The sequence below is a fragment of the Belonocnema kinseyi genome, chromosome 5 (genome assembly GCF_010883055.1).
Source record: "Belonocnema kinseyi isolate 2016_QV_RU_SX_M_011 chromosome 5, B_treatae_v1, whole genome shotgun sequence".
NCBI classification, from domain to species: domain Eukaryota; kingdom Metazoa; phylum Arthropoda; class Insecta; order Hymenoptera; family Cynipidae; genus Belonocnema; species Belonocnema kinseyi.
This window is the reverse complement of record NC_046661.1, coordinates 34,509,330-34,521,213: the sequence shown is the minus strand read 5'-3', so window position 1 is coordinate 34,521,213 and position 11,884 is coordinate 34,509,330. Positions and strand designations below refer to the sequence as shown.

The window sequence follows — 11,884 nt, the reverse complement described above, 5'->3', positions numbered from 1 at the left end:
GACATTATTCTGTGTCTTCAGGATACTTCTTTTAGAAGCTTTTTTAAGACATTTCAGAGATTTTCGTGTGGGCAAGTTACAATCAAAATAAGTGGGGGACCTCCACGTTTAACCCCGACTTGAGTTATATAAGCGTGTATCTCATTGGCTGGCTTCATTTTAGAAAAATTTTCTTTTGCACTTTTCGTACATTTTTCACGGGGATAATTGGGTGCCCAAGTTTTGTTTTATTATTTCTATTATCAAAAATTTCTTCCATTTGTTATAAAAAATATCCGTGTGAGTTATCTCGAGTCGAAATTTGGACGCTACTTTGGAGTTGCAGCTTCTTATTAGAAGCTGCTTCAACGGTATTTAAACTTATAGCCCCTGTTTTAAACTTTTAACTGCTACAGAATTAAACATTAAAGCCTACTTTGAAGCTGTAATACCTCTCTAAAACTACTTTGAATCTGTAGAGCCTATTCATTGAACTCATTGGTCATCTTACTGACTGAATGCGCACTCAATTAACAAAAATATTTAATTTAAGATTTAACCTAATTGTCATTAATTATTTATATATAAATCAATATTTCTTTGCAATGCTCAATCACAGAAAATTATTTTATCTTAACTGAAAATGCTGAAAATTGGTATGAGAATGATATTCATCATGGAAAATTACTAAATATTGTCGATTAATAAGTCATTATAAACATTTTTATCTATAATTGATGAAAGTGTGTGTACTCGACAGTCATGTAAGTGACTGAGAATCACAACAAATCATAAGATTAAAATATTTTCAATCGCTAACAACAAATATTATGAATGAAATAAAAAATTTGAAAAATATATTAAAATATATATTTAATAATTATAATTAAATTTACCTTTTTTTATTACATTTTTCTCACAGTATTACGGTTAAGTTATTTGCAGCATGATTTCATGGAGAAAAGAATTTTTTCCCAAGGAGCGCAGTACCACTTTTCCAACAGCTTAATCATTTTTGTTACTAAACAATAATTATTTAAATTTCCTTAAACATTTTATTAGAGAAATATTACTATTTACGTGCCTACCACTTGATTCAGAAGGAAAAATCATTTCTTTTCGTAAGAAAATTTTTACTGTTTTAATTTCTTTATCATATTTATTGAAGAATAAGAACGGCCAAATGTATGAAAAATAATTGACTACTTTTTTTAATTCTTTCCATATTAAAAAGATAAAAAAATATTTATATTGAAATCAGCAAGTTTGACATTGTATTCATTTAAGCAATAAAAAACACAGAATCAAATTTAAATATTTAGCCTCAAGTTCTTTTAAAGCATATAACGTAGAATAACTCAAAAGAACTGAACCAATTTATATTAAACTCTTCAAAACTCGTAAATTAAATTAGAAGTAATTATTTCATTGTTTTGGATTCAAAAAGATTATGAAGTTTGAATTATTGGACAAGTGATAATGATTTTTATCCTAACGCGTTCCGTTAACTGAATCGGTCAGGGCGCTAGACGTTTAGTAAATACTCAGTGCGTGCGTGCGGCCTCGGGTTCGTTTCTTAGTACTTGCTGATTTTTCAGAGCATTATGCTTCAGCGTCATAATCCAAAAATTCTATTATAAATATGTCTAAACAATAATTGCGAATATGCTTGATATTTATATCACAAATATTATTTTTTCTAATAAATAACAAATCTTATTCTTATTTATTAATATTGGTGTGAGATTATAGAGAAACTGCTTTGAAGCCACAAGTCCTGCAGTATTAGTTTAAACTTTAAAAGACGGTCTAATTTGTCTTAAATACAGACCCTACTTTGAAGCTAAATGTGGAAAAACGGCCGATTTCGGACACTTTAAGCATCAAAGTAGCGTCAAAACCACATTGAAAACACTCCTTATTCAGAACCTACTTTACAGATTCCGGCGCCTACTAAGGTAGGAGTGACGGCTTTAAAGAAGGGCCTAAATTTCGACTCAGTTAGTCTGCGTAGATATTAAAAGCCATGCATGTAGTTACGCAACAGGAGGCTGAGCACTTCGAGATTTTTTCTGCACAAAATGCAGCACTTTCTCCAACCATATCACTCTACACAAACAATTTACACCATCAATATTAAAATTGTTGACAGTGCATGAAAAATCATCATAATAATCGTTGTCAGCAACATACGCCTTGACAGCTGTCTGTTAGGTTGTACTATCTAATCACTTAATATCTAGGTTTTATCTTACGTTTTTCTCTATATTTTTACAGTGAAGTTACTTTCTCTTACTTGAAAAACCGCCCAGAAATCTCCTTACCGAAATCTTTTACATCTGACCTCAGCATTAAATAAAATAAATAAAAAAATGACTTATGTTTCGTTGTTTTAGGTATGGTTTCAAAATCGACGTGCAAAGTTCAGAAAACAAGAGAGATTGGCCCAACAAAAGTCAACAACGCAAGGCGGAGTAGGAGTAGACAATGGTGCATCCAGTCCGGTGACGGGAAGCGTCAAAACCGAAGGACGCTCACCTAGGAGCCCAGCAACACCACCCGGTGGGTCCAACAGTGTTCTTTCCTCCACAGAGGTGAAACCGATCACTAATCAGAATTTAGTGAATGTTAAACATTCAGATGGACATGGTGAGGACAATTCACCAAACGTCCGAGGCAGCACCGGTGGTGGAGGTGCGTGGGGATCTTGCAGCCCTAGACCATTCTCTGCAGCCCTGCCGCCCTACCTTCTCGATCCATTGCCTCTAAAAACTGCAAATCTGTACTAATCAAGCTGATAAACAACCGATGTAAATAAACGCTGCATATGTAAGGCTGGGTAGGATTTAACTAGACATTACGTTCCTGAACCTCTTAGAATTAGACTGAGCAGACACTAAAAGAAAATACAGAAAATGGACTAATTTTTTACATTATTAAAACTGAATTCACTTTATTTTCTCATCGGATTCTAATTTTATACTGCCTAAGAAGCAGAACACTTTAAGCTGTTAAGCTTTCATAAACACCAATTTTAATTGTTAAATCCTGCCCGGTTTGTGATACCAAGTGACAAGTATTCGGCGTAGGTGGTCTCTGCCATTTCTAAAGTTGCGTTGAAATTTAAATTCATATTTAGAGTTTTTTTAGCCGTGTTGCTAAATTAGACCAGATTTGTTGAACTAAAGGATTTTCAAATTGGGTATTTGCTTTAACCTGTTTATTGATCATAGCCTAACTTAGTCTAAGTATAACATGAGGTGTCGTGATCTTGTATTCCTTGTTAAAATCTATCCGCATAGGGCGAATGGAGTTCCAGTGATAGGCGCTCGCTAAACTTATAAGTTAGAAGTTAGAAATTGCGTGGTAGCAACGAGACCAGAAAATATTTCATTGTTGACTTCCGTGCTGACGGACGCCGAAGAAGAGAGGCCGACGCTGAATCACTCCGCCACTGGTGATTAACGAATAAGTATACATATGATTAAGTATATCATTATATGTGACCGGAACTTGTACAGTTGTTGCTATAAATATATAAAATTAGTGTTTTACACCATATCCGTGCTTACTACCCTTCCCTGCCTTGAGACAGAATTCATAGGCTATTGCTTTACAATGAAGAGAATAAGAAAATCAAATTCCCTTAGTTAAAAATCATTAAAAATAAACCAAATATGGTTTGAACATTTTCAACTGCTTAAGTTTGTGCAAGTGTCATCCCAGAGCAATTCAAGATACAAAAAGGAGAGTTAAAAAATCAAAAATCGTTTGTCGAAGAAGAAAGTTTATTGTCCAAGGCCGTCATCTGTCTCATCGATAACACTGTCGGATATAAAAAAAAATCGAAAAAGCAGACTAATGTGTAATATTTAGTAACGAAACCTGACGACCGGCAGCGCTCGTTTAATTCGAGAATCACATCGCCACCGGTCGACCCCCTTCTCCTTCGCCCCTGGACAGCGGAATGTCGATTAGCCAAACGAAGCAGTCTGTGGACGACTAGCGGCTGTTTCAGTCCTTTGTTTTTATTTAATGATATATTTATTTTAAGTAATTATCGCTTTCGCGACGTAGGTACATAAAAATATCTTAATATCTTGATCAATGAAATGATGCGACACATTTCCAGTCGATCCAACTTTTGGATCACGATCACGTTACTTTGTTAGATTGGCCTTAGAAATATACAGTGAAATTTCGCGAAATCGGTGACTCAGATGATATTTATTCAATCAAAAGAGTCTATCAATAAGCACTGCTCTTTAATAGAATTATCCTTAAAATTTCGCGATTCAAGAGCGGTTAAGGTCAGTGAAGTAACTGAAAGAAAACTAACCAGGTTAGTGGCTAATTTTATTTCACTTATACACTCTCCTATCGACATGCTGATAGCGAGAGTGCAGAGGAAAATCCATTTCCTTTCTATTCGTAAGCATCAGCATAATCAAACTACTTTATTCGAAAAAGTAGATTATTTTCGTCGAGAACGCAGTTGCTGCCCAATCAAAAAGTCTTCAATTACGGCAATGCGTGAATCGTGTTGGTAGAAGAACGGATTAACAAAAAAAGAGGGATCGATATTAAAATAAGGGATGGGTAAAAATGATTGTACACTAACGTTCTTCCATCGTCTTTCGGTGGCTTTCGTGGCCTTCATAGCCGTGCTGATCGTTCGTGCATTTCTTATTTGACGCTTCGCGCTTTTTAATGTGATCAAATATGGAGTAAAGAAAGATAGTTAAAATATTAATCGTTCGTCTTGTTCGACTATGATAGTCAGATCTAATCCTACAGTAGCTTAGGTCTAGGCCATCGTGAGGGTACCTGCACCCATTCCAAAACCTACTCCCCTTGGGCCGAAGTTCCTGCCGTAGCAACCACGACAGTAAATTTCGCCATCGGGTCCGTCATTGAGATTCGTTGAATCTAAGGAACGATGGCAGCCTCCACAACTGAAGCACCTCTTGTGCCATACTCTGTTCTTTGAAATCATTTGCTCTGCAGCGTACACTGGGTATCCGCACCGAGAGCATCCGTGTCCGTCGTTCTTCTTCGTACCAAGCTGAGGTTTAGAATCGATACTGAAAGAACAAATGAATATGTTAGGAGACATAGGATTTAATATAAGTTGTATATTTCTGTTGATTATTGCAGGTAATTTCAACGCATCCACGTGAAAATATTCCCTAGAATTACCCGGTACCATGAATCCTTCGACATAGCTCCTCGGTGAAACCCCAGCGAAACCTCAGTGAGTGCAACGGGATTTCAACGAAAAACTCCCAGCAGTCTGCAAGTCACTTTCACTCATATTTCTCTAAAGATCTGTTCTATCTTTATGCGCGATAAATGACTTTGTTAACTCGCTTGACTCCCGGGAGTTCCACGTTGAAATGCGGAGAATTTTCTGAGAATATTTTCACATGGGCATGTCATTACCTCAACTACACCGGCCTATCAACCAATATCATTTAGCGCTGAATAACTGCCAGCCAGATTCTAAGTTTCATTCAGTTCTGATCATTTTGTAGCTAAAATAAAGTCTATTTGATACTTACTATGATGGTGCATGATCGCCGTCCGTTGAAACTAAAGTCGGAGTGTGACCAAATCCAAATCCCTTAGGTCCGAATAATTTGCCGTAGCAGGCACGGCAGTGAATTTCCTTGTCTGGACCATCACACGCCAGCATAGAGTCTAGTGGTCGGTGGCATTCAGAACAGTTGAAGCATTTCTTGTGCCACATTGTGCCTTTCGCCAGCTGCTGTTCCGCAGCAAATACCATTCCACCACAACGTGGACATCCTTGGCCGGCTGGTGCTTTGATTGAGGTGGTGTCAGGGTTATAGAATGGGCGGCTGTTAGAAATCTGCTCTTCACTGAAAATATGGTATCAATTGTTAGAACTTAAAGTTACAGTTTTTCCTTTGCTTAGTAAATAAGAATATTGGTTAATAAGAATAAGTCAACTTACGTGAGCCCATCTGTCTGAAGGAATCCGGAACCGCAGGCAAATCCATATCCATGAGGTCCCCATTTCTTTCCGTAGCAGGTTTTGCAATAAACTTCCTTGTCAGGTCCGTCGCAAGCGATTATTGAGTCAAGGGTCTTATTGCAGTCCCGACACTTAAAGCATTTTCTGTGCCATTCACGACTCTTAGCTAAAACTTGCTCAGCGGCAAAGACTACACCTCCACAACGTGGACAGCCCTTTCCAGGTGGAGCTTGAATGGATGCAGTGTCAGTAACAGTCGTACGGGGGGCAGCATCACTACATTTTTGGAAAAAAAATTATTGTTGAGATTGGATTATATTTAAGTTCATCGAGTACATCGTCCACGAGGAATATCACATTATAGTAAACTTTTTAGAGTTTTTTTCATCGCATGTACTCAATGTTCAGCATCTAGTCACCACTCAAATATAAAAAAAACTTTGTTAAGAAGAAATATTAGACATGGAATATCAAAGAGCTGGAACGACATCATGTTCTTCTTTAATCTATATTCTTGATGTTCTATATCTAACAATTGATTCTTTCAAGCACATCAAGGAATTGTCATAGAAAAATCTTAATTTACAAACTACAACTTGAAAAAGAGTGCAATGAATGAATTCTCTGAATTAATGAGGGTTATTGGCTATACATATTTAAATATAGCTCTTTAAGGATCCGTCACAAAAAGTACAAACGATAAAGCGCCCGCCCAATAAGAGTCGCGCTCCGTGAAAAAGGCCCGCCAATCAGAGAGCGAGTAGGGGCGTGCTCATACATGCATGCATCCATCGCAAAGAAGCGAGTCGCTCTCTGATTCGCTGGCCTTATTCACGGAGCGCGACTCTCACTGGACGGGCGCTTTGTCTTTTAAGCTTTTTGCCACGAATCTTTCTTTGAATGCAATGGGTTTAATAGGTATCAAATGTTTTTGTGGATGCAAGAATTGTACACTCCTGAAACTGATCACGCAGAAAAATACTTTGCTGGTTAAATCAAAAGTCTAATATCAAAATGAAATCTTATAAACATAGATTTTTGGGAAACTACATCTAATCTAAGGAAAAACTCCACTCTACATAAAATAAATTTCACTCTTATATATGTCCAGTTTGAGAGGATTACAGTCAATGTTGTGATGCAAATTGGTTAAAAATTTTGAGATGTCAGTAGGAGCGCAAAGCGTTAGGGCGGTGAAAGAAATTCGTTGTAATTGATAAAGACTATACAGGGGTTCGTACCCCTCGTCCTCAATATCGCACTGCAACCCGATGAATATGACACCAGCGTGCCCAATACCTCGCGGTCCGAATTTCTTCGGGTAGCAAGCTGTTAAGCAGATAAGCGCATCATATAATAAGAGCGTAGAAAGGCCGAGGCAGGATTTCACGTATTCCCTTTCTCAGCTTGAAAACCCACCCATTAGCGTAGCAGTCGCTCTGCAGGGCGCCGCCACCCTGGCCGTAGCCATAACCCTTCGGTCCGAACTTCTTTCCGTAGCATACTGCAGAGAATACCCATTAACTTATCGTCATTTATCTGCGGTGGCACCATCGAAGATGTAATATGTCCACTTCTAACATTACTATTATAATACAATGTCATCACTAAATCACGAGACTCTCAGATTATTTAAGTTGAATTAATAAATATTTGATATAGTGAAAGTATACTGAGAAAACGGATTAGTGATTCTGCAGAAATGAACATTGAGAAGATTGGAATATCGCATCTTCTTGGAATTGCCTTACGGTCTTCTCACCTTTGCAGTAGATATCCTTGTCAGGCCCCTCGCAGCAGTTGACAGAGTCTAATCTCTTGGAGCACTGTCCACATTTAAAGCATTCCTTGTGCCATTGCTACACAAGACACAAAGGGAAGGTTGTTAGTCACTGAAACTTTGGATAGGGTACACGGATATCTATAACTGGAACATGTTCTGAAGTCTATTGTACGCACTTTGTGCTCTGCGGGAGTGTTCTGGTTTCTAATATGGCTTCAGAATAAGGTAAATATTCATTAAAATTTTAACAGTGTAAGAAATGCTCTTTTACACTTTATATTTTTTTTCTGTTTCAATAATCTTCACCTTTTTCGATTAATGTGAGGACAGATAAAGTGATTAGGCGTAGTTGAAAATCGCGATGTTTACCTTGCTTTGAGTAATACGCGATTCAGGCCAATGGAATTTGAAGACACACAACTATCAGTATTATAACAGCAGCTATGCTGTATGTCACATGGATATAGGTATTTGAAAAACTTTGCGCTGGAGCAAACCAGGTATGTGGGATAAATCTGTTTAATATTCTGGTATCATCCATAGGCACAGGCTTTTAGAATATGCAATATTTCATCTGGCAAAGTTAACTCTTTTAGTTGAAGCCTATGCTCTCCGGAATATGGAATTTAGTGAAGAATGGGATTGATGGGGAAAATACGTAACCCACAATGTCACGAAGTGGATTTGTGGCAGAGGAAGAAAGTTGTAATCAAGTAAGAAGAAAAACTAACTCTAAGGGTAGATTCTGAGACGAAAGGTACCTCGACAATATATTTCGTTATCGGGACCATCGCAATGAAGCGTAGAGTCCAGGGTCCGGAGACAAACTTTGCACTTGTAGCATTGTTTATGGTAGCCCTAATCATAAGAAGCAGCAATGACTACGAGCTGCTATAACCGCCGGCTTTTTGCCTTTCTTGAAGTGCCGGATTTTCTCTCACCTTGATGCCACTACTTTGAAATTTATTGAACATTTTTCTCGTCTCGGGTTTCTTAAATAAATTCTTTTGGCATACCTTGTGTTATAAATATTGAAAACTCTAAAATAAATGATGGTCCAATTCTATTTCGAGCAAATCAACATATCAAACCCGAAGTGAGCAAATGTCTGGATTACTCCCAACCCACAAATCATTCTACTTCTGACTCATTATACATTTCCACACTGTCTTCATGTCAGGCATCTCTATCTGCCTTTTTAACTGAACAACTCTTCATCGGACAAATATTTATACCTGGAAAATAGAATTATGAAAATCCACAAATCCGGCTGAAAAGATCATTTTAAGATTTATAAACGGTTGCAGGATGTTGGTGTAAAACATCTTCGTAAGAATTTAAGGTTCTTGCTAAAATAAAATAGAAAGTATGCAAAGCTCACTTATGATGTTGTTGCGGAAGATTAACGCGACAAGATTTCTATGTTTCGATCACATAAGTGGAAAGGAAGATGGGTAGCTGGTCAGGCAATTAGCCTTATTCGATTCATTCATTCTTTGCCAGGCTATTTTGCTCTGACCGAGCTTTTTCGAACGAATGCCGTTGGCGCGCTTGCCAAGTGTGATATCGGGAAAGTTTTGGGTTGCCACCAACAGTCCGTGATTCCAGACGAATCAAAAGAAAAAAATATAAAGAAACTAAGAATGTGTAATTAACAACTTACACCGAAATTTAATTAATTTATTCATTTTTGACTCCTAATGAAAATATAAATGACACTGCAGTCGTGGCATCAAGGTGAATCTAATACTGGGTATCCGGTAACATAACCCCGGAACTTGTCCACACTCACCCTTCCACGAGCAAGCATTTGTTCGGCTGCATAGACAAATCCTCCACATCGAGGACATCCTTGACCCTCTGGAGCTTTCGCGATGGCACGTGACTCCATGACGGCGTTTGATATTCTCATCGTTTCACTAAAAATAGAGATTGGTTAAAATTTAGGCTTCAAAAGGTTGGGACACGCTGGAGCAGCTATTGGGAACTGAGATCCAACTAACACAAGGATTTCAGTAACACAACGTGGAACCTTCAACGTTTTAGTTTTTTTTTTAGTTTTAGGTCCGTACCCCAACGTATGGTGAAGTAAAAACACTATACAAAATACACATAAAGATGATGCGATCAGGTAGAATGAATCAAAGTGTGATCCTCTAACTCCAAGATCAGTTTCAGAATCTAAAGTCAAAACACTTGAGAATAGAGCAATTAATTCATTAATTCCACTCCTACCTCTCGCATCACGAACTGCATTACAATTATGGAAATAGGCTCAAAGACAGAAGAAAGATACAGGAATTAAAAAGATCCCGAAGAAAGACTAATAAAGATAATCAGTCATAATGAGACTCTATGGAGTTAAATGTAAGACACTAGAAGTGTTAAGCACATGTTAGTAAGATTAGTCTTCCCCAACCACGCGAGTGGCTTCCGCCGAGCCCCGAGAGAGGAGAGCCGATAAGCAGATGTTGATACGTACACAAAAAGAGACAGCGAGCGGATGCTCAAGAACCTCGAGAATAGCTACTGTGCATGTCTATTAGGTCAATCAAACTAGGAATTGGTTTGGACTTTCTGTAGTGAATATCAATGAAATCTAACATTAGACCATCTTCGCTCATGAATGCATCCATAACTATTATTCCAGGATGTGCTCATGAACCTTATTATTATCCCGTTTCTGCTAAAATTGAATAGCTTCCATTCTAGCGCTTGCTAATAAATTTCACTCGCGATTTGCCAATTTGTTGATTAAAAGTGTAGATGGTCTAATTACTGAAATTTATCCTTCATTCCCAAGAGAGAGAAAGGTCGATTCTCTTTTTTTATTTTAATTTCTTAGAGTAGGAACACATTCCACCTGTTTCTAGGCAGCCAGAGCTGAGGATTTAGGTGAAATTTTTTCTGCTTTCGCTTTGGCTCGAGACTCTTGAACTTGCGAGCAAATCGAGGGCTATATCTTGTGAGGTTAAGAGTTAGCGAGGTTAAGATGTTATAACGAAGAGAGGCCGTGCAGGATATGCGGGAAGCGGCTTTCACGCGGGTGAAATACTCGGTGCTCACCATGTTTATTTTCACGGATTCTGTGTGTGTGGTGTGATCGAATTTATCAATCGGCCTCCATGGCTCGAACTCGGCGGGGCTGGCGGGAAGGGGCAGGGTAGCACATAAGATTTAACCGCGCAGCTTTTTATTTTTCACATTTACTGTGTTATTTATTAATTAAGATATCTTTTTTTTAATGTAGCACTTAATACAGATGGTACAAATGTTCCTATACCTAAGTCACATTCTAATAGATTTATCAATGTTGCACCGTCTTCTTCATTAACAATAATAGTAATAATAAGAATAGTAAAGATAAAATTAATATCATTGTTATCGATAGACGAGTTTTGGCAAAATGTTGTAAAATGAGAGAACAGGAGAAGAGAAGGAGGACAAGAAAAAGAATACAAAAAAGAAGAGGAAAACAATTTAAGGAGGAAAACCAACGACGTGAGCCCCATTCTATTTGGAAGAAAAAAGGAACAGAGGGGTGGGGGGAGAGTGCAGACATTATTCCAAAAATATTTCATGGATACAGAAGGTACACGAAAAGGGATTTTCTATTTGTTTTGTCACAAGATGCATGCTCCTGATTCCTGATGTTAATCCGTCTGCCCGATGGACGGCGCAGTGCTCCAATATTTTCTAATATCGGGAAGGAATCATGCACGGCTGATAGATCTTTCTATTGGTAGATTTATTTTGTGGGTATCGTGGTCAGGTTATATACAGAAGGGGACGACCGCAGGTACACTCACTCCGAACTCTTTAGGTGATCGCCTTGATCCATGGATAAGCAACCTGCGCCACCACCAAAACCATAGCCCTTTGGTCCAAATTTGCGAGCGTGGCAGACTTTGCAGAAAAGCTCACCTTCGTGCTCGGAGCAGTTCGTGGAGTCGAGCAGCTTACTGCAAAGACCTGCAATACCGACTATGTCACGACTATGAAGCAAAACACGAATCACAAAATATGGAAATGGAATGGGTTATGGATAGAAAATTATTAATATTTTCCGTTGATATATTTTCGGCCAACGTTTCCGGAATATTCTACTTTTGATCATTAGAAAT

The 11,884-nt window shown here is 38.0% G+C and overlaps 2 protein-coding genes across 6 annotated transcripts in view; one reads left to right on the top strand and one right to left on the bottom strand.

Annotated features, from left to right (window-relative positions):
- The window catches only part of LOC117173603 (paired mesoderm homeobox protein 2A-like), a 336,189-nt gene extending 332,092 nt beyond the window's left edge, over nucleotides 1–4,097 (top strand). The window contains exon 3 of the mRNA XM_033362242.1: nucleotides 2,376–4,097. Within this exon, the coding sequence (XP_033218133.1) occupies nucleotides 2,376–2,768 (393 nt within the window). The 3' untranslated portion in view covers nucleotides 2,769–4,097. The remainder of the gene's footprint in view (nucleotides 1–2,375) is intronic.
- Nucleotides 3,189–11,884, bottom strand: part of LOC117172417 (muscle LIM protein Mlp84B-like) — a 12,980-nt gene continuing 4,284 nt past the window's right edge. For 2 of the 5 annotated variants that reach the window (XM_033360330.1, XM_033360331.1), the window contains exons 3-9: nucleotides 11,570–11,732; nucleotides 9,553–9,679; nucleotides 8,522–8,618; nucleotides 7,219–7,306; nucleotides 5,957–6,253; nucleotides 5,541–5,861; nucleotides 3,189–5,063 (exon numbers count right to left, since the gene is read on the bottom strand). In XM_033360330.1, the coding sequence (XP_033216221.1) occupies nucleotides 4,787–5,063; nucleotides 5,541–5,861; nucleotides 5,957–6,253; nucleotides 7,219–7,306; nucleotides 8,522–8,618; nucleotides 9,553–9,679; nucleotides 11,570–11,732 (1,370 nt within the window). In that variant the 3' untranslated portion in view covers nucleotides 3,189–4,786. Of the gene's footprint in view, nucleotides 5,064–5,540; nucleotides 5,862–5,956; nucleotides 6,254–7,218; nucleotides 7,307–7,396; nucleotides 7,482–7,739; nucleotides 7,837–8,521; nucleotides 8,619–9,552; nucleotides 9,680–10,826; nucleotides 11,733–11,884 lie in introns of those variants that run through there. The other 3 variants (XM_033360332.1, XM_033360333.1, XM_033360334.1) reach the window with 3 other exon arrangements.